Source organism: Thamnophis sirtalis, unplaced genomic scaffold (assembly GCF_051295495.1).
Source record: "Thamnophis sirtalis isolate CommonGarterSnake01/CBP01778 unplaced genomic scaffold, rThaSir2_p1.2 scaffold_15, whole genome shotgun sequence".
Taxonomy (NCBI): Eukaryota; Metazoa; Chordata; class Lepidosauria; order Squamata; family Natricidae; genus Thamnophis; species Thamnophis sirtalis.
In genome coordinates, this window is record NW_028261395.1 from 31524312 (window position 1) to 31546766 (window position 22455).

At 41.3% G+C, this 22455-nt stretch overlaps 1 protein-coding gene across 6 annotated transcripts in view; it reads right to left on the reverse strand.

The window, feature by feature from the left end:
• Window positions 1-18662: 18662 nt before the first annotated feature.
• ZMIZ1 (zinc finger MIZ-type containing 1) overlaps window positions 18663-22455 on the reverse strand; it is a 466283-nt gene continuing 462490 nt past the window's right edge. For all 6 annotated transcript variants that reach the window (XM_087702241.1, XM_087702237.1, XM_087702240.1 and 3 more), the window contains one exon: window positions 18663-20807. In XM_087702241.1, the coding sequence (XP_087558367.1) occupies window positions 20700-20807 (108 nt within the window). In that variant the 3' untranslated portion in view covers window positions 18663-20699. The remainder of the gene's footprint in view (window positions 20808-22455) is intronic.

Below are 22455 nucleotides of genomic sequence, written 5' to 3' on the forward strand. Positions count from 1 at the left end.
TAATTTGGGTATAACTTCAGGTCAGCTTTGCAAGTTGCACATCAAATGTTTGCATTCAAGGTACATGATTTTTTAAAATTATTATTATTAACCTGTCTGGCTTACCATGAACAACTGCTTTGGAAAAGTTGATGTGAGTGCTTCTGCCTATACTTGATGTGAAGAATTCCATGTTGGAAATTTGTAGGGTAATCAAGACAGTATGAACAATAGCACTTAGATGCATATATGCCTCTACCTAGGATTGAACTCGCAGCCTCCTGGTTGTGAGATTGTATTCACCTCTAAGCCACCACACCACTCCCGATAGACATGACATGGCTTGTTGTAATTATAGTTCTTACCTGGAATACATCTTTAATGACATAACATAATTCTTCTGCTATTTCAGTGTAAGTTTTCTGTTGTAATGATGATTGTTCTGCTCAATGAACCAACTGGTGGATGTCTTGATATCTAAGGGGGTTTCTGTAGCCATCAGATATCTAATCCATAAAGTTATTGTTATAAATATAATAATAGAATAGAATAGAAAAGAATAGAACGTATTTAGAATAGAATAGAACAGAATAGTATAGAATAGAATAGAATGTATTTAGAATAGAATAGAATGTATTTAGAATAGAATAGAACAGAATAGTATAGAATAGAATAGAATGTATTTAGAATAGAATGTATTTAGAATAGAATAGAACAGAATAGTATAGAATAGAATAGAATGTATTTAGAATAGAATAGAATGTATTTAGAATAGAATAGAACAGAATAGTATAGAATAGAATAGAATGTATTTAGAATAGAATGTATTTAGAATAGAATAGAACAGAATAGTATAGAATAGAATAGAATGTATTTAGAATAGAATAGAACAGAATAGTATAGAATAGAATAGAATGTATTTAGAATAGAATGTATTTAGAATAGAATAGAACAGAATAGTATAGAATAGAATATAATGTATTTAGAATAGAATAGAATGTATTTAGAATAGAATAGAACAGAATAGTATAGAATAGAATAGAATGTATTTAGAATAGAATGTATTTAGAATAGAATAGAACAGAATAGTATAGAATAGAATGCATTTAGAATAGACTAGAAGAGTTGGAAGGGATCTTGGAGGTCTTCTAATCCAACCCCCTGCTTAGGCAGCAAATCCTACACCCGTGATGGCCAACCTATGGCACGTGTGCCACAGGTGGCTCGCAGAGCCTTTTCTGTGGGCACATGAGCCTTCGCCCCAAGTCAGCTCCACCCCACATGCGCACACGCCTCCCGCCAGCCAGCTGATTTTCAGGTCTTTGCCACGCATGCGTAGAGGGTGGGGTGCATGTGGGAGATGCACATGTGTGTGGGGAGCATGGGGATTTGGGGGACCCACCCGCAACCCGTTTTTGGTCCCAGGAGGCTGCAGGAAGGCCTACTAGGCCCAAAACTGGGGGTGGGGGGGTGTCTCATTGCATTATTGCTTTTGGCATGCGACGACAAAAGGGTTGGCCATGGCTGCCCTATACCACTTCAGGCAAATGGTTATTCTAACATCATCTTGGCTATAAGCACAGCAAGCTCCTTGTTGGAATGGGCCAATGCCCGGCCTCATTTCTAAAAAGTAATTATTCTTGTCTTCGCACTCTTGATTTGCAAAAGCTTTTCGGCTGATTTCTACGTCAAACCAACTGTGCCAATTTTTTGAAGGAAAGGCGGTCTGCTTTCCAGCTGATGACGCCCCTGGGCAAGGCTGGGCAGGTGCAGAGAGTTCAAGATGTACAATGCGAATCAGATGAGCCAGTTTTAATTGCCTCTTGCAATTTGCCGGCATGATGAATGGCACGCAGACGAGTTTCTAAGACTCACGTGGCTGCCGGTTGTTGCTTTTTGCATATGCAGCCGTTGAAAGAGGTCATTATCGGCAGTGAGTCATTGTTTATAAATAGAAAAAAAAAGTGAAACAGCTTAGGGCAGGGGTATCCAAACTTGGGAACTTGGGAATTTTTTGTCATTTGTCATTTATTTGTCATTTATAGGCCGCCCTTTTCCCTGAGGGGACAGGGCGGCTTACAATTCGTGGGAAGGAGTGCAAGACAAAACATAAAATATGTGAATAAAATAAAATAAAACAGTAAAACACAACATTCATTCAACATTCGGGTGGGGCGGATTAGGATCTTATCCCCAGGCCTGACGGGATAGCCAGATCTTAAGGGCTATGCGGAAGGTCTGGACGGTGGTGAGGGTACGAATCTCCACGGGGAGATTGTTCCAAAGGGTCGGAGCTGCTACTGAGAAGGCTCTCCTCCGCGTAGTCGCCAGTCGGCACTGACTGGCGGATGGAATTCGGAGGAGGCCTAATCTGTGCGATCTGATGGGTCGAAGGGAGGTAATCGGCAGAAGGCGGTCTCTCAAGTACTCAGATCCACTACCATGGAGGGCTTTATGGATGGTAAGTAGCACCTTGAAGCGCACCCGGAGATCAACAGGTAGCCAGCGCAGCTCACGGAGGATAGGTGTTATGTGGGTGAACCGCGGTGCGCCCACAATCACTCGCGCGGCCACATTCTGGACTAGCTGAAGTCGCCGGATGCTCTTCAAGGGCAGCCCCATGTAGAGCACATTGCAGTATTCCAGCCTAGAGATCACAAGGGCTCGAGTGACTGTTGTGAGGGCCTCCCGATTCAGGTAGGGCCGCAACTGGCGCACCAGGCGAACCTGGGCAAATGCCCCCCTGGTCACAGCTGACACATGATGGTCAAAAGTCAGCTGTGGGTCCAGGAGGACTCCCAAGTTGCGAACCCTGTCGAATCATGCTGGCTGGGGAATTCTGGGAGTTGAAGTCCACAAGTCTTAAAGTTCCCAGGTTTGGACACCCCTGGCTTAGGGACGCATCTTCCTGAACGCCTTCCCACCACCACCAAAAAAATGTTCAAGGTGCCCTATTATAGTCCTCCAGTAATTCATGAACCTTACTGGATAATTATGTGGAAATGAGTTACTTAGGGATACCTTAATATTCTACTACTAATAAAGGTGTTAAGTTGGGTTATCTTAGAAAGTGTGATGTCTATGGAGATTTCCGGTTATCCAGGTCATGGTTGTCCCGAAGGGGCTTTGTCAAAAGGCAGTTGGACTTTCTTGTTTTTTCCTTGAAGATGTTTCCCTTCTCAGAACGGAGGAAGCTTCTGGGAGGAGAAGCAAAATGTCTTCAAGGAAAAAACTAGAAAGTGCAGCCGTCTTTTGACAAACCTTTGGGACAATTAGAATGTTTAATTTCTCATTAGCAAGCAATGGCTAAGATTGCCCTAGGTTCGTTTGTTCGTTCCTTCCTTCCTCCCTTCCCTCCTTTGTTCCTTCCTCCCTTTCTTCCTTTCTCCCTCCCTCCCTCCTTTTTTTCTTTCCTTTCTCTGTTTCTTTCCTTTCTTCTTCCTCCCTCCCTCCCCCTCTTCTTTTTTCTTTTTTCTTTCCTTCCTCTCTTTCTTTCCTCCCTTTCTTCTTTCTTCCTCCCTCTCTCCTTTCTTTCTTTTTTCTTTTCTTTCTCTCTGCCTTTTTTCCTTCCTTCCTTCCTTCTCTCTCTCTCCCTCTCTCTCTCTCTCTCCTCTTTTCCAGTACCTGGATCCATTAAATAAGATACTAATTTTTTTAACACTGTTTTCAGCATGCCAAACAATATACTTAAATCATGAATGAGCGCTGATTAGGGCAGTGATTTCCTAAGACTCTGAAAACAATCTAAATCAAACAAAAAAATACATATAAATGATGAGATCTAAAAAGAGCCGAAGCAGCCTGGATCACAAGTGGGCACAATCTTCCTAGAAAGATTATCCCACTTAAATCTAGTTCCCTTAACGTGATATTCCAGGATTGGTCAATATGATCTGAATGCAAGCATTGACTAACACTTGACAGCAGGACTCTTACACCTACACTTGCTAGAGAAAGAAGTAGAGCAGAGCATAACAGCTAGAAAGGAAGCAGCTGGGATGTTGAATATTGCACTATAAATGCATGATGTAAGAAAGGGTGATGTGATTGAGTAAAAATAAATGTGTCATTATAAGCTTGTTGTACAGGAAGGTGGCAGCGGGGCTGTCATAAGTTGACATAAGCTCTCGATCAGCTCTGGAACAAGTTCCACGCTAGCTTTTGTTGGCCAATGCTGCCACCCCTTAAATACAAAGTTCCATGCACACTGGAGAACAACTATGGAGAAAGGTAACTATGAGCTAAAGATAGTGTCCGGTTTCCTAAAAATTCCCTAATTGATTCATGAGTATCGAGCCAAGTTTCAATACAAAACTAGTCATTTATTAGGAGCACCATAGGCAAGGCCTTTTTTGCAGTCAGATCTAAGCTTTGTTTGATGTAAAGCTGAACTTTACCCTTGTTCCTTCCCTTCCTTCAGTCTGTGTCATAAATCACATTCCCGAATGAGGTGCACCCCTCCCAAGCCTGCTGCAGTAATCTGAGATCCTAACTTTAGCCGAGAGTATGCGTGGAATGCGGTTCCACCACAAAACCGCGAAACCCTTATCCGCGCCGACATAAGTGCGGAGGGCAAATCCGCGCCGTCCAAAGCGCTAAGGAAAAACGCGACCCTACCGCGATGACATAACCACAGAGGGCAAATCCGCGCCTTCCGAAGCACTCAGCACCCTAAACCTAACCCTAACCCTAAACCTAACCCTAACCCTAAACCTAACCCTAAACCTAACCCTAAACCTAACCCTAAAGCAAACCCCTAAACCTAATCCTAACCCTTACCTTAATTTAAATCGGCTTTCTGCTGCCGCGCTGTTTTAAAGCGCCCTTCTGTCGCCGCGCTGTTGTCGCGGCGGTGATGACGTGCGGTGATGACGTCGCAGCTTTAGCGACGTGGTTTTATCACCGCTATTATGACGAGCGCGGTTTTGTCGTGCCACGGTGGAATGCTCTCCCCCTTTTCTCACTGTGGCAACTTTAGGAGTTGACAGGTAAGGACAAGTGTGTGTGTTTGTCAACCGAAGACCAAAGATCACACAGCAAAATCAAATCAAGTCCAATCCCCTATTTGCTCACACCTAACAGACAGAATCTTGCCAGACTAAAGCTATAACCTTCTGTGCTGCCACCATTTTCAGGTGGCTTTTCAGTCTCTTCTTAAAAACCTCCAATAATAAAGCACCCACAACGTCTGAAGGCAACCTGTTCCACTGGTTTATTGCTCTCACTATTAGGAAGTTTCTCCTTAATTCCAGGTGGCTTCTTGATTGTAATGAAAGTATCTCCAAGAATTGAGGGCCAAAAGATTTGTGTTAGAGAAACTGAGCACACCAAATGATTTAAGAAGAAGAAATTCTTGTATAAGCACTCTAGTTCCTTGCCAAACTTATTGAAACTTTCAGGTTTCCTGTTGAGCATAGAACACTTTACAAAATCAAATCTGTATGATCTTTGAGGCTATTTGTGAATCTATTTGTGTAACCTGTGCAAATCATAGCCTATTTGTTAAACTGAAAGCAGCTTTGCTTACAAAGACATATTCCAGGTGGGTTTTTTTTAACCACACTCATTTAATTATTTGAAAGTTATGCTTTTGGTTTGTGTCCCATCCCTCTGCTTTGATGAGCATTCGGATCCAAAACTCTGACACACTGCATAATTGTTGGAAGAATAATAAAATTCTCCCTTCAGTCAGTAATAATTTCAAACATATGTGACCATTCTCTCTGCTGTTCTAATATATTTTTAATGTGTGAGGCTGTATCTTCTCTTTCTCTCTCTGCCTCTCTCATCCATCCATCATATCTATCTATCTATCTATCTATCTATCTATCTATCTATCTATCTATCTATCTATCTATCTATCTATCTATCTATCTATACCTCCACCTACGTATCATCCATTTCTATCTATCCATCCATCCACCCATCTATCCATAATCTATTCCAGTGTTTTTCAACCACTGTGCCGCGGCACACTAGTGTGCCGTGACATAGTGTAAGGTGTGCCGTGGGAAAAACACTTTATATATAGTCAATATAGGCACAGAGTTAAATTTTTTTAACATTTTCTAATGGTGGTGTGCCTCGTGATTTTTTTCATGAAAAAAGTGTGCCTTTGCACAAAAAAGGTTGAAAAACACTGATCTATTCATCCATCCCTATCTATCTATCTATCTATCTATCTATCTATCTATCTATCTATCTATCTATCTATCTATCTATCTATCTATCTACCTACCTACCTACCTACCTACCTACCTACCTACCTACCTACCTACCTACCAACCAACCATATCTATCTGTCTGTCTGTCTGTCTGTCCGTCCGTCCATCCATCCATCCATCCATCCATCCATCCATCCATCTATATTTATCTATCCATCCATCCATTCATCCATCCATCATCTATTTCTGTCTGTCTGTCTGTGTCTACTTCTGAACTAACAGAAATTAATTTTTAAGTTCTCATTGTCATTCTCATTGTCTATTCATTTTCGTCTCATTTTATGATAGATGTTAAACGATGAACAGCAATGAGCGATCTGTATTATGAATATCTGCTTATAACACACAACATGTGCTAATGACTTATACAGGCTAATGCTGAACCAGTTCGTCCGGTATTACATAATGTCCGTACTCACCGTTCTGAACATTGCTGAATGATTGACAGCATCATTAAAGAGATGACACAGAAGCTTAATTATTCCCCCCCCCCACTCTCTCTCTGGAATCAGCATAGCACACAAACCAATGAAAGCTCTTCAAAAGCAAATCAAAAGACCCAACAACCCAGAAGAAAAAAAAACCAGGAGTCATCTACAACATACAATGTAAAGACTGCAACAACCACTATGGAGGACAAACAGGCAGAAGCCTGGAAGAAGACATCCACCAACACCAACTGGCAGTCAGGAGGCACGATGAAAATTCTTTAATTTCACAGCACGTAGACCGATTTAACCATAGTTTCAACTGGGAAAATGTGACCATCCTAGACTGGGTCAAGTCTAAAAATGCCAGGGAATTTCTAGAAGCTTGGCACTCTGACAAATCAGACATCAATAGCACAGAGACATAAACCCAGAACACAGCCGCGCGAGCGATTGTGGGTGCACCTCGGTACACCCATGTTACACCTATCCTCCGCAAGCTGCACTGGTTACCGATCAGTCTCCGGATACGCTTCAAGGTGCTAGTCGTAACTTATAAAGCCCTTCATGGTATTGGATCTGGGTACTTGAGAGACCGCCTGCTGCCAATTACCTCCCACAGACCCATTAGATCTCACAGGGTTGGCCTCCTCCGGGTGCCATCTACCAGCCAATGCCACCTGGCTATTACCCGGGGGAGGGCCTTCTCTGTGACAGCTCCAGCCCTCTGGAATGAACTCCCCACAGGGATTCGGACCCTCACCTCTCTCCAGGCCTTCCGAAAAGCCATCAAAACCTGGCTTTGGCGGCAGGCCTGGGGGTGATGAGTTCCCTCCCCTCTCGACATGTATGGTTGTGCGACTGTTGTCTACTTTTATTATTTGTATTTTGTCTTTTTATGTTCCCCCTTTTTTCCCCCCTTGAATTGTTTGCCGCCCTGAGTCCTCCCGGAGAAGGGCGGCATACAAATAATAAAATACAAATACAAATAAACAACATCTATAGACTATGCAAAACCAACCAACCAGCTCTAAAAGAGAACAAAAGGACTCCAGCACCTCTCCACCAGTAATCAGCACCCAGATCAGCATAGATGAACTCCAAGGTTAACCTCAGACCAACTATCAAGTAAACATGATAAAGAAACAGCCAAAGAAACCAGCAACAAACAGCCCAAACCAAAGAATCTCTAAGATCATCCCCACCAGGGGTGGGTTCTGGTCGGCGTTACTACTGGTTTGCTCGTGTGCACACTTTGCGTGCGTGCGCTGCATGCACATTGTGCATGCATGCACAGTTCAACAGAAATTGCTCTGCGTATGCGCAGAACTAAAAAAATCACATGGTGATGGTGGCAACCGGGGAACTGGTTTAGAGGCGTGTCCACCCTGGGTCACTGCCAGTTCTACAACCCAGGTCAGCATACCACTACCGGTTCTGCCAAACCTGGTTGACCCGGTAGGTACCCACCTCTGATCCCCATCAACAAGATGGATCGATAAGACACCAGAATATAAACTGACAGCAAACTCACTCCTTTCTAGCCCTGATGATGTTGCCTAGTTGGGTAATGAAACATCTGCAAAAAAAACAAGCAAGCTCAGAGTATCTTATTTCTATCTATCTTCATTTCTGAGCCTACAGAATAGATCCCTGACACTCAAATAGCTGGGTCTGGGTCCTAATTTCACCCACCTCGGAAGGATGGAAGGCTGAGTCAACCTTGAGCCGGTGAGATTAGAACCGCTGAACTGCAGATAACAGTCAGCTGAAGTGGCCTGCAGTACTGCACCCTAACCACTGCGCCACCTCTGCTTGATAGAACATCTTATGAGGCAAAAGAAGAAAAGTTAAACAAGACCTACAAATTTGGAAAATTGAGTGGAAGCAAATTGGCAGATCCTGAGGACTATAAACATTATGCATTTTGAGGAACAGTTCCGGGATTGAGTACATTTTTCTAATATTGGCGTTTTGTTGTGATGGACAATTGGGACATTGGGATCTTGGTAAATTATTGAGTAATCCTTAGCCCATTAAAGGAAAGAAAAATGTCCCAATGTATTCAGGAAGCTATGATAAAGAACAATAGGGAGGTGAAAGAACTGATACATGACCCAGATATGAGAAACTGTCCGCAAATGATAATGAAAAATGTACAAGAATTTCAAGAAATAGAGGAGAAAGTAGAAAGAGTAGAGGAAGAAATAGAGGAGACGAATCAACAAAGGATACAAACAGATAAAGATGAGGAAGAGATAGTAAAAATTCCTGAAACAGAGCAGGCAGACCACACTTTAAGAACTCAAAATATACAGGAGGACAAAGAGAAAGGACTCCCAGGAGTGATGACAGAGTCATTGATGGGGATGCTAGAGATTTGACAACAAGAGGTAGATGTAAAGGCAGATGAAATATTTACATTAAATAAGAGTGATGTAAGGAGATGCAAAATCCCAAGGGAGGAGAATGGGACATTGGTCAAAAAAATTTTTTATAAGAGATGAAATACTGAAAGGGCAGAAGATGATGGATAGATTAGGGGTGGTATTCAGCCAGTTCTGACAGGTTCTGGAGAACGAGTAGCGGAAATTCTGAGAGTGGGGTGGGAATGGGGATTTTGCAGTATCTTCCCCTGCCACGCCCACAAAGCCCCGCCCACAGAACCTGTAGTAAAATTTTTGAATCCCACCACTGGGAAGTATCTATCCCAGTGGTGGGATTCAATTTTTTTTTACTACCGATTCTTAATATAAGTTTCGTTTGATTAAGAGTTAGAAAATAGAGGTAGAAATTAGAAATGGGGCAAATATTACTAGGTATATTGCTATATAATATATTATAATTAACATGCAGATACAAAAGTTAGAAGTTGAAAGACTATAATCAGATATACCTGAATAGTACTACCATATTATCGTCATGAGCATTGAGCATAAAGTAAATTGATGATGATGATGATGATGATATACTTTATTTATTAAACATGAAACTCAGTCAACTGAACATTCAAAAGTGTATCACATTGACTGGTGCTAATGGTTGATATGGGTTGTTGCCAGCATCCTAGGTATCAACCAAGTACCTTCTTAAAATATACGATGTTCTGAGTAGCACAGTTTTTGCAGTTTCATTGGTGTTTTTTTAGAAAGCTGCAATTTGTTGATGTCTCTCTCTTATAAAATTCTTGGACCTGGTACCAAGTGCCCTGTTGACAATGTGTATCGCTGTCACATGTTTAATTCATAACCGCGTAGTTTCGATGGCCAAGTCGCAATATTTCATGATTTTTTCCAGTTCTTTTTCTTCGACTCTGGCATCTCCTGGTACCGCGATGTCAATAGATTGTACGTTTCGGCCTTCTACAACCATGATATCTGGTGTGTTGTGTTCCAAATGATGATCCGTCTGTATTTGAAAGTCCCACAAGATCTTCACCTTATCATTTTCAGTAACTTTTTCCACTTTGTGCTCCCATGACTTTTTGGATACAGGTAAGTTGTATTTTTTACATAATGACAAGTGGATTAATTTAGCAACTTGGTCATGTCTAGCTTTGTAATCAGTTTGTGCAATTTTGCTGCATTCACATATTAAATGTGAAACAAAGTTTCAACTTTGTTCAGTTTGAATTGTCAGTGGATTTTTGTATCTTCGCTTTCATGGCATTAGTTTGTAGTGCTTGTTCTTGAGCAGCCAGTATTAAACCTTCCGTTTCTTTCTTGATGGTTCTCATCTTAAGCCATGTCCATGTTGAGTTGTCATCAGATTTTCCTTCAATGTTTTTCAAGTGCTGTCCATGCAAAGCTTTGGTTTTCCATCTATTTAATCCATCATCCAGCTGTTTTTCCTTATATTCTGCCTTTGTTTCTGTTGTTTTTATACTGTTCTCCGTTTTCACAGCCTGTAGCAATTTTTTTGTACTTTGGTACACATGATCATTCAAACTTCGTTTTTCTCCTTCTACAGTTTGATGGATTTGCAATAGCCCCCTATTATTATTATTATTATTATTATTATTATTATTATTATTATTATTATTATTTCAACTATTATCATTAATATCAGAATTATTTTTATTATTATTTTGTAAACCTAAAATGACTCAGACAATACAATGTTCATTAAGCACCTATGTATGTTTAAGGAAAAAATGGATAAATAAAATTTTAAAAAAGGAAGTAAATAATCTGGGTGAATGTTTAACCTTTATAATTATTTGTAAATTAACTTTTATAAACTCTAGGTTAATGTTTAACCTTTACAAGAGGAAAGAAACTACAAGCCGCACAGGCATAAGCTTACTCACACATAAAGGCAAATATACATGTCACGGGAGAATCTGTCTTGGTTACCTGGACCTTCTAAGCTTTTGCGTTCATGCCAGAGCCCATCCTCAGGGAACTTCTCCCTCACCAGAATGTGTGAACCATCTTACTGTTGATGATGAAGATTTGAAGGTAATCATCATGTGGTGTCATCCCCTCCCAACCGCAAGGTTTCAAAATTGGGATTAGCACCATAAAGAGGTAGAAAGGATGAAGACTCTGAAATGTAAAACCACATCACAAAAAAGAAGGATATTTCTATGACACCTGAGATCGCCGTAGCTCCAGCCGTGGTCTTCTCAATGGTCTCTAAGCTGTAAAAACGAAAATTTTGGAAAGCACAATAAGAAGACAGAGCATTTCTTGGCATTTTGAACTCACAGTTCTTTCCTAAAAATACCTTGGACTTCAACAAAAAGTATGACTTGGAAAAAGATCCAAGATAATATTTGCACTTTTTAATCTTTATTGACTATCATCATTTCTATTAACAAAATTCACTATGCTTTTATAGATTCTTTAACCTTAAAAGCGGGTGGTGGAAGATGCTGTAGAATGTATTGATTTTAGAAATATCATTGCTGGGAAATTTGTAAGAAAATGAAATTCCCTCCCCCCTTTATCCAAACCCACAGGAGGACTTTTGGAATGAATCAGTGCTTGAAATTGTTCCTTGTCTCACAACTATTAAGTGTAACAGACTGGGAAAAGACAGAACTTAAAAAAAGCAATGTATCTGCAGGAACTTTAGACTTCCGACTGCAGTTCCAAAACAGTTCATTTATAAAAAAGAGGGATTTACTTTTTTTGCTCGCTTATAAGGCAGAAACAATTTCAGTGTAGAAAGTTGTGCGGCCTTATCATTGTTTCAATGTAACGCAATCTGTTTATTTCTTGCCCAAGCTAAAATCCAACAGAGCCATGCATTTTGTGCAGGGAGAAGGCTGAAAAGAACAATTCATCATTTTAGAGGATGTGACTTGGCCAGCGGTGGGCTGTTACGGGTTTGTCCGGCTTCAGGAGAACCCGTAGCTAACGTTATGGCTGGTTCAGAGAACCTCCAAATCCCAGCCCTGGCTGGCCATGCCCACCCTGCCCCTCCCCACCCAGGAGTCTCCACGCGACCCATTTTGGATACGAGGTAAGTGCAGGGCCAGCGCGAAGGCTCAGGGAGGGGGAAAAAACAGATGCTTGGTGACCGACTCATATTTAGGACAGTTGCAGTATCCTGAGGTCACGGGATCCTTTTCTGCGACCTTCTGACGAGCAAAGTCACTGGGGAACAAAGTCAACTGCAGTGATCTACTTAACCTGTACACTGACCTGTATACTGCATGAGTCAAAAAGAGGGTTGTAAAAATATCTACAGACCCCTCACATCCTGGACATAAATTGTTTCAACTCCAACAATCAAAATGACGCTATAGGGCACTGTACACCAGAACAACTAGACACAGGGCAGTTTTTTCCCCAAATGCCATCATTCTGCTAAACAACTAATTCCCACAACACTGTCAAATTATTTATTAAGACTGTAATATTATTATTATTATTCTCTTCCTTACTAGTATCTATCTCTTCCCACTTATGATTATAACCATGTTGCTTGTATCTTTCAATTAATATTGTTTTTGTTTCCTAGTATGATTTGATAGCTTATTAGTAACCTTAACTATTACTGTGTTTTATCTTTTATTCTTGATGAATGTATTTTATTCTCCTTATGTACACTGAGAGCATATGCACCAGTGGTGGGTTTCAAGTTTTTTTTGGAACCTATTCTGTAGGTGTGGCCTGTTTTGTGGGAGTGGCTTGGCAGTCATGTGACTGGGTGGGGGTGGCCAACTTGATGTCACTCACCAGATGATGTCATGGGTTGGGTAAAATGTGGTGAAGCTCACTTAACAACGCCCTTGCTTAGCAACCAAAATTTTGGGCTCAACGTCATAAGTCAAGGACTATCTCTGCCTTCCTCTGCATGGCAGTCTTGTCCTAGTAAACTATTTCTCCTTTCTGGCAATTTTCCTCTCTGGTAGAGGCACCAAAATAACCCATACAATGTAAGGTTTCCTGCTGCAGCAGGGGGATGGACTACATGACCTCCTAGTAGCCTTCTAGCCCTAAATTGCTGTGCTGTTTTTCTTTCTTTCTGCTAACAAAGAAACCTGCCTGAGGCTCATTCCACATGCCTGCCAGATAGAGATAATGAGATAATGATCCTAGAGAAAGTTTGGCTCCATTCACAAGCCTTTTAGAAACACAATGCTCATATTGCACAAACCCCAAAACTTCAAAAACATAAAACCATATAACATATAACCATATAACCAATTTGTTCTTTCCTGCACCTTTTCAATCTAAAATTATTGACTTGTGGACTTCAACTCCCAGAATTCCACAGCCAGGCATGCTCAGTTCCAAATTTAAAGCGACAGCATTTGCTTTTCTCATTTGTGAAAGAAGTTTCCTTCTTTCTTTTTTTCTTTTCCCTTCCCCTCCTTCCTCCCTCTCTCCCTCCCTCCCTCCCCCAAACACACACACACACACACACACACACACACACACACACACACACACAAGTTGGATTGGATGATCTCTCCTACCCCCTTCCCTCTCTCACTCACTCACTCTCTCTCTCTCAAACACACACACACAGAAACACAAGTTGGATTGGATATCTTTTCCAATGGCTTGAAAGCAGCTCCTCTGTCATCCCGCCATCCCCCTCTGCCTTCCCCAAACACCTCTCCCATTGCAAATGCAGCCTGCTGTCTGGGTGGGAAATGCCTGGAACGCAATAAAGCTCACCCATTCACCTCCTGCTGGCAGGCTGGGTTGAGAGGAGAGGCAGAGAAGCAGGAGGGGAGCCGATCTGAGCCTTCCAAAAGAGAGAGGCTAGGGGAAAGTGTGTGTGCTACAGCATGGCTCTTTGCCTGGCTTCCTGCCTCCTCCTGTGGTCTCCTCAGTGCTCGCTTGTGCTCTCCCTCCTCAAGTGTAGTTTGATTACAGGCGGAGTCACGTTGCCTTTTCAAACTTGTAGTCAGTGAAGCTGGGTTGGATTTTTATATAGTTTTATCCAGCTGTGTGTCTGTGTGTGAGAGAGAGAAATGGATGAGGGCCTGGGGAGGAAGTCACTACACTTGGGGAGGGAGAACATGAGCGAACACTGAGGAGACCACAGGAGGAGGCAGGAAGCCAGGCAAAGAGCCATGCTGTAGCACACACACTTTCCCCCAGCCCTGGAAGGATCCCCTATGTAAAAATCCAGCCAAGCTTCACTGATTACAGGTTTGAAAAGGCTAAGTGGCTCTGCCTGCAATCAAACTACACTTGGAGAGGGAGAGCACAAGCGAGCCAGGATCCTTCCCTCCAGCGTTTGCCCAGAGGCAAAGCACCAGGAGGATGAAGTTTGAATTCCTCCCCCTCCCTCTGACCCACATGTGCCTTTTCCAGCTGCTTCAGAGAAGACTTCAACTCTGCTCTTGCCTCGGGTTCTCTGAAGGAGCCCCGCCTTCACTTCCTTCTCTTTGAGAAGTGCCTTGCAAATGGGCTGCAGGGCAGGGGAGCGTACCGGTATGGGGGCGTGGCCACGCCTCCGTGGAATGGGTACACAAAAGTACGGCAAATTTTTGGAATGCCCGAAGATGCGCGAACTGGCAGGAACCCACCTCTAATATATGCACCAAAGACAAATTAATTGTGTGTCCAATCACACTTGGCCAATAAAGACTTCTATTCTATTCTATTCCTATTCTATTCTACTCTGTTCTATTCTATGTTCTATATTCTATTCTATTTTCTATCCTATCCTAATTCCATTCTATTCTAACAACGGTGGCAGGAACGGTTGTAAAATGAGGCAAAACTCACTTAACAACAGTCTCTCTTAGCCAACCAGATTTTGGGCTCAATTTTTTTATATTTTTTTTTAGCAATAGCAGTTAGACTTATATACCGCTTCATAGGGCTTTCAGCCCTCTCTAAGCGGTTTACAGAGTCAGCATATCGCCCCCACAGTCTGGGTCCTCATTTCACCCACCTCGGAAGGATGGAAGGCTGAGTCAACCCTGAGCCGGTGAGATTAGAACCGCTGAACTGCAGATAACAGTCAGCTGAAGTGGCCTGCAGTACTGCATCCTAACCACTGCGCCACCTCGGCTCTTATATTAATTTTGGTTCTAAGTCAAGGACTAGTAGTGTCATACAATTATTATTTTTCTTGATATAACATCAGAAACAGAAGCTCGAGGTGTACAAAACAGCTGCCCAATGATCAGTCCATGATTTTTTTTCCAAATTTATTTAGGAAAAGAAAAGTAACATGAGCAAAAATGAGCGTAGTTTCAGTGTTACAAGAAAGTATATATAAACGTCTAGCAAATAATCAATCTGATTTTTAAATACAAAATAACGACATGAACACCTAATATACAGGTTTCATTCGAATACATATTTATTAGATAAATATTAGGTTTGTCACATCATCTAACTACATACAATTTTTGCAAGACTAAAAATCACAATTCTTTTTTTGTTTCTGACCAGTTTTAAAGTATGAAATGACTGGAGTTGTACTGTACATACAATGTACAAACAAAGACAAAATGGCCATTTTTGCATGTTAATTCAGATTGTACTTTTTTTTTTTTAAATTCTCGTTCGGATCACAATATCAAAAAATTGTACAAAGTATGAATTTGGTTACAATCTTTTATTATTATCATTATTATTATTATTATTTAATCCCCTTATTTTCTTCATTTTTTTTTTCTTTTCGTAGCACCCTAAAAATACACAGGTGATAAAGACTAATACACTGAAGCTAATTATTACATGAAGGTAAAACAAAACAAAACAAAAGCAATCTTTCCCCCCACAAAAGATTCAGAGTATATTACAAGAAATGAAACAAAGGTGGAGACTTCACAAACGCTAACAAACAGGATTCATTTCCCACATAAGATGATTCTTCAAGCTTTATTTATTTTTTTTCCTGTAAAATAAAAACAATACACAATCCAAGGAAAATGAATGCATTTCTGTTAACATGTCTCTATTTTCCATTTACATATGTACAGATGTCCCTTGGAGTCTCTCTACTGCAAACGTGTCTGTGTGTGTGTGTGTGTGTGTGTGTGTGTGTTCGCGCATGTATGTGTTATCCTCCTATAATAACAATAACAACGATAATAACAATGCCTTGGCAGTAGAACTATAAATCTTTGTGTATGCTTTTCCATTTAAATTGGGAAAATTTAAAAAAGTGGAAAACTCAAACAAAATGCCCCTAAAACAACAAATTGTGTCTGTGGATAAATAAACCCAAAACACTATCTAAATTTGCTTTTCAATACACACAGACAAAAAAAAACCTCATTAAGGCCATAACTTATATTTCTTCAGAATAAGTTGCAGTGAATGAAACAGGACTGACTTTTTAAGGATTTGACTGCACGCTGCTTAGCAGATATTCTCTGTATTTTAACAGTGATGGCAGTGTAGTTTACTTATTTTTCCTCCCCAATACAATCTGCTGATGAATCTTTTGTGTTTGTTTGTGTGTTTGTGCATTTGTGTGTGTGTATGTGAGTGCAGGGTTTTCTAGGCTGATTTTTGGAAAGCGCGTTCTTTTGATCAAATCCATACCCTATTCCTCAATTTAGCCGCAGAGATGCCGTGTTCAATAAATACGCTTCTTCTTTTTTTGCAGGCCAAAGCCACATACCTCATCTACCTCTACCTACCACGCAGATTTAATTTCTGTTATTTGAGGAAAGAAACCTTCAAATAATGGGGAAGCTTCATACCCACAATAGCCTCAATCGTAGATGTCTTCCCTCCTATCCAGCTTTCAAAAAAAAAAAAGTGACTTTTTAGCGGCTTTTATCTAGATCCCCGTGAGCCAACTCTTTCTTCAACACACCTGTTCTAAAATAATTTGGTTTCCAATTACGCGGAAAAGCAAGAGGGGTGGGGAGGGAAGTCCTTGTTGGAACAGATATGTGCTTAATAATAAAGGGGCCATGTTAAGAATTGCGCAACACAATCTATGGCTTAAGATTGGCCTCCCAAAAATTGCATCCATTAAGCTGAAGACACTCAGCGTCTTCTGACTGACATGAAAAAAGCACACACACACCCAAGCTTGTTGTGGGCAACCAGACGTAGCTGTGTGAACTTGATCACAAATAAATTTGAGGAAATATATTAAAAAAAAGGAAAGACCTCCCATACTTCTATCTTCTTCTGTTCTGATGGCTTGCCATCTACAGCTCCAAGCACTGCCCCCTTTCTTCTCTCCTAGGTGTGGATAAACGATGATTCTCAGATGCATTTAAACAAGGATCTTTAAAATAATAATAATAATATATTTGTCTATAAAGCGGGTGACAGTCATAATCCTTGCTGTTTGATGTATGTGTGTATGGCCCGTTAGCAAACGGGGCTTATGGATGATATGGATTTGCAAACTGATCTGGGCTAATATATATATATATATATATATATATATATATATATATATATATATATATATATATATATATATATATATATATAAATTAAATGCTACCTTAGTTCAAGAACCTTTAGCTGGGGACAAAGGGAAGAAAGAAAGAAAAAAAGAAAGGGAAAAAAAAGAAAAAAGAAAGAAAAGGCCATTCCCTTCCCCACTCCCAGGCTATGTATTTTAAAAACAGACGTAAAAAAAGTGTTGGCTATTATAATGAATGACAAGGCTAAAATATTCACAAAAGATATTTACAATATCGATTCTTAAAATAATTGATTTTGCATAATGAACAGCACTTTTTTTCTTTTTTAAAGAGAGAGAGAGAGAGAGAGAGAGAGAGAGAGAACTGGAGCAAAAGTAAAATGCAAGAACAGGTCTATGTAAAATATTTTTTTAAAAAGTCAAAATAACGGTTGGAGAAGTATAAAGGAACTGAAACTGCCATTTCCTGTTTCCTGTTTCCAGAAAGATGCTGCGGGTTAGCGGTGGAACAAATGCTCCAAGAATTTTACAAGCATGATTTCAACGAAGAGAACAAATGCACAATGGATGCAGAGTTTTTCTTTCAACATGCCATTAATTGAGCAGAAGATGACAGAAGATGGAAACCAACCAGCCACAGAATCGCTGGCCTAAATATGGACAGGAAAGGGAGCAATAGTGATTTTTTTAAAATGGAAGGGAGGGAGGAGTTAGAGAGAGAAGAGGAAGGAAGGAAAAGGAGATTTATTTATTTAGCCTATGACAAGGAGAGCGAGGAGGGGATGTAGGAGATTGAGGAAGGAAGGAAGGAAGGAAGGAAGGAAGGAAGGAAGGAAGGAAGGAAGGAAGGAAGGAAAGCAATATCTACACACAGAAATCAGCTGTTTAAATGTTGGCCTGTGACAGAGCAGAGTTGGCACACATGCACTTTTTTAAACACGTAGTTTACTGTACATGCTTTATAAAAAGAGGACGACAGCATAACAGTGGGCTCAGAAGTGACTGGAAGTGCATGCAAGAAGGAAGCAACTGAGGGAGAACCACAAACGCCAGTGAAGCATTCGGCATGGGAATTGGCAGGAAAATTGCACCAGAATGACTTCATTTCTTCCCCATGCCCAATTACCTTGGAAATCCACTTTTTGTTAAAAAATGAAGAAAGAAAGGAAGGAAGGAAGGAAGGAAGGAAGGAAGGAAGGAAGGAAAGGAAAGAAGGAAGGAAAGAAAGAAAGAAAGAAAGAAAGAAAGAAAGAAAGAAAGAAAGAAAGAAAGAAAGAAAGAAAGAAAGAAAGAAAGAGGAAGTGGTGCTTTCAGGTGAAATGATAAAACACAAGGTCAAAAGGATGAATCGCAACACAGCCTGGAAAACCCAAGACAAGCATTTAGGGTTATTTGGTGTTTCTCTTCATATAAACGCCTGTTTCAATTTTTCACAAATTTGGCTTGGATGAAGCGGACAGTCAAAACAATCAAGATTTTAGCTGTGATGTGATGGAAACCTACCACTTTTTTAAAAACTTACCACGCCTCCACCCTGTAGGGTCAAGGACCATGATGACGAACCTATGGCACGTGTGCCAGAGGTGACACGCAGAACACTCTGTGGGCATGCGTGCCATCGCCAGCTGCTCTTCTGGTTTCTACTGTGCGCCAGCCAGCTGATCTTCCTGCGTGCCGAAGCTCAGGAAACCCGAAGACCAGCTGGCCGATGCACACATGCATGCAGTCTTTGGATTTCTGGCGCACACATGCATAATGGCCAGCTGGTCTTCAGGTTTTCGGTGCTCCGGCGCACGCGTGCACATGAGTGCGTTCAGGTTTGAGCACTCGGTGCCGAAAAGGTTTGCCATCACTGGTCTTAGGACAACTCAGCATGGCCAACTCACTGCGGGACAATTCATCGTTACACGAATATCAAAGAAATGGTGAAATAGAATAGTTAAAGAAAAGATAACATGAAATGCAAATGACCAAAAGTTAAAATCTTTTTTTAAATGATTTGAAATCCTTACATTGAATGATTGAATTGCCTCGTAACGACTTGTCCTGTGGCGGGTTGGCTGTGTGGTGAGTTGTCCCATTCAGTGCCCTGCAGATTAAAAAGGGGTGGAGTTTTGATCACCTGTTTATGGTGGCCATAATGGATTTTGAACTTTTTCCCTCACCTTGCTGGGAGGGGAGGGGGTTCTTTCCCGTCCCTTCCCCTTTCCTGTTTTCTGTAGGAACGGAGCAATTTTTTTGACTGCCTAAGTAAAGAAAAGAGAGACGTTCTCACGGCTAATATGTTGCAGGGATTTCTGATTTCCTATGCAAAAAAAAAAGGTTCGCGCCTTTCTCCAATTTTTCTTTCCTTTTCCTTTTTTCCCCTCCTCAGAGACTGGCCGTTCTGTGACCCAAAAGACAATCAACGGAGTGAAAGCATTTGTCGGGGAAAAAAAAAACACGAGACGTCGGACCACAACACGTTGTGTAAAGGGAAAGAGCTGTTCTGCCCACAAGAGTGATTAAATCAAATCAAAGATGCTACAATTGACTAGGAAAAAAAAACACCCCATGCTTGCTACAACCTGGAGATTTCACAGGACCATGTGGGTGGATGGGTAGGTGGGGAAGCCCCACTGTCTGATGTCTCCCTCTGACACATGTTGTATATGTTACCCTACTTGTGACATGACTGATTTCTTTGTGCTTTTTGGTATTTTTGAGTTCCGAGTCTGAACTGTGCCGCCAACGGTTGTCCTTATTTTGTCCGACAGGTAGACCGGAATCTGCATAACTTGGAGAGGACCGAGCGGAAAGACAGGAGGAAGGAAACGCATGGAAGAACATCGGTTGGAAAGACACTCTGAAACTGGTCAAGGATGGACCTGGGGCCCTTTTTCTTTCTTTCCTTGCTGAGAGTGGCTGGGATGTTCCTTGCTAGATATCCCAAAAAGTCATCCACTCTTTCGGTCTGTAGAACCAGAGAGTGAGGGTTTATTTTTCCCATAGCTGTACAAACGGTCTGGGATGTGGACAGGCAGTCTAAGAGGTCAACCCCAGATTGTCCTCTTGCTTCTCTTCACCGCCGCGGTCCAAACTTGGGACTCGAGCAGGTCCGAGGTGAAGACAGGAAGGAGTGTGTGCTGCTGTACGCTCGAGCGGTGAGCTTGACCTCGTGGGAAAGAGTCATTCGCGATGCCTCGCTGTGAAGCTACGGAGGTGTCCGACGGGAGGGAGGTGGGTTGGGAGTGAAATGAAGAAGGCTTCAGTTGTTCTCAAAGAGAGAGAGAAGGTCATCGTTGCTATTGCTTGGTAAGTCAGGAGGATCCAAGTAGGAAAGTAGCTCATCGGGATTCGTGAGCTCGGGAAGTAGCTACAACAGAAAGAGAAGACAGATGGTGAAGCTCTTGTCAAGAGTGCAGGCATCCATTGGCCACGTTGATTGGAAGATGCAACTTCTAAAGCATTGACAGAGACTCTCAATCCCACTAAATGACAACAGAACGTTGACCTGCCGTGATGCCTTCACTGATGGAAGCCAAACAGAAATGACTCTTTGAGCATCGTTGTCTCTTGCACGCAACCACATAATTTGTCCGTGTGCATAGGTAGCCTTCCATGGAAAATACTAGCTGAGTCCTTTCTCCCCAAATTGCATATTTAAGGAAACTCTTCATCAGAAGGACCTTTCGGTATATTTACTCCCTCATTTTCATAAAACAGATGGCTGAAGTTTCACTAAGTGTTCTACTCATCTGTTCAATACATTTCTTAGGTATGTCCTAGTCTTTAACTAGTATTCATCTACCCATAGGTTACCCAGTCTCATAAATAAATGTGCTTGATAGACCTGCTGACAGTCAAAAATGTTTAGCAGTTCTCCGGAACTTAAAATATATTACCCACTTAATTTTTGTTAGCCTCTGCTAACATTGTCAGAGTGTAAAAAATACCATGTCTGAAGTAAAAACAACAGAGCTAATTATGGATGGGTGGCAGGTGGATAAGCCTATCACATGCACAATGGCCAAATTGATCAATGATGTATAAAGGTAAATATCTCCTCAATGGTAGTTTTTACACTCTGATGATGTTAGCAGAGGCTAACGAAAGCTAAGTGGGTAATATATTTTAAGTTCCAGAGATCGCATTGTCTGTCTCTTCTTTTATATAGTTGTTCCTGACTCTAGGGGGCAGTGCTCATCTCCATTTCAAAGCCAAACAGCCAGCGCTGTCCGAAGACATTTCTGTGGTCATATGGCCAGAATGACTAAATGCCGAAGGTGCACAGAACGCTGTTACCTTCCCACCAAAGGTGGCTCCTATTTTTCTACTTTTCTACTTTTATGTGCTTTCGAAGTGCTAGGGTGGCAGAAGCTGGGACAAGTATTGGGAGCTCACTCTGTTACGCGGCACTAGGGATTTGAACTGCCGAACTTTCTGAACAACAAGCTCAGCGTCTTAGCCACTGAGCCACTGCATCCCCCATAAATATTTATATTTATATATAAATATTTCTACTATGGTGTTCTTAAAGCCAACGTCCTTTCCTAGTTGTATTCAGGCATGTTTAAACTCAAATTTTAGTGGGAGAAAGTCTTCAAAAAATTTGATTTTGCAAGCGTTCATCAATTATCAGAATAAATAATAAAGCCGAACACTGCTGTCTAATTCACTAATATCATGTAGCTTGTCTGATCCATTTATTCAGGACATTCCACACTCTGGAGTTAGGGGCAATGAAATGTGAGGCTTCCTGAGTGAAAACACTGTTAAGACCTTTTATTTTGCCAGCATCGGAGATATAAAATCACATCCCACCTTTTCCCCTTCCAAATACCATAGATATTTGTCACAGTTTAGATAGTAATAAATAAATACAATAGCAGAGTTGGAAGGGACCTGTCTTCTAGTCCAACCCCCTGCCTAGTTAGGAAACCCTATAGTGTGAACAATCTTATCTGAACGCACAGATGTGAACTGAAAAAGTTGTGTTCACCTACATGGGGGCTTCCATTCAC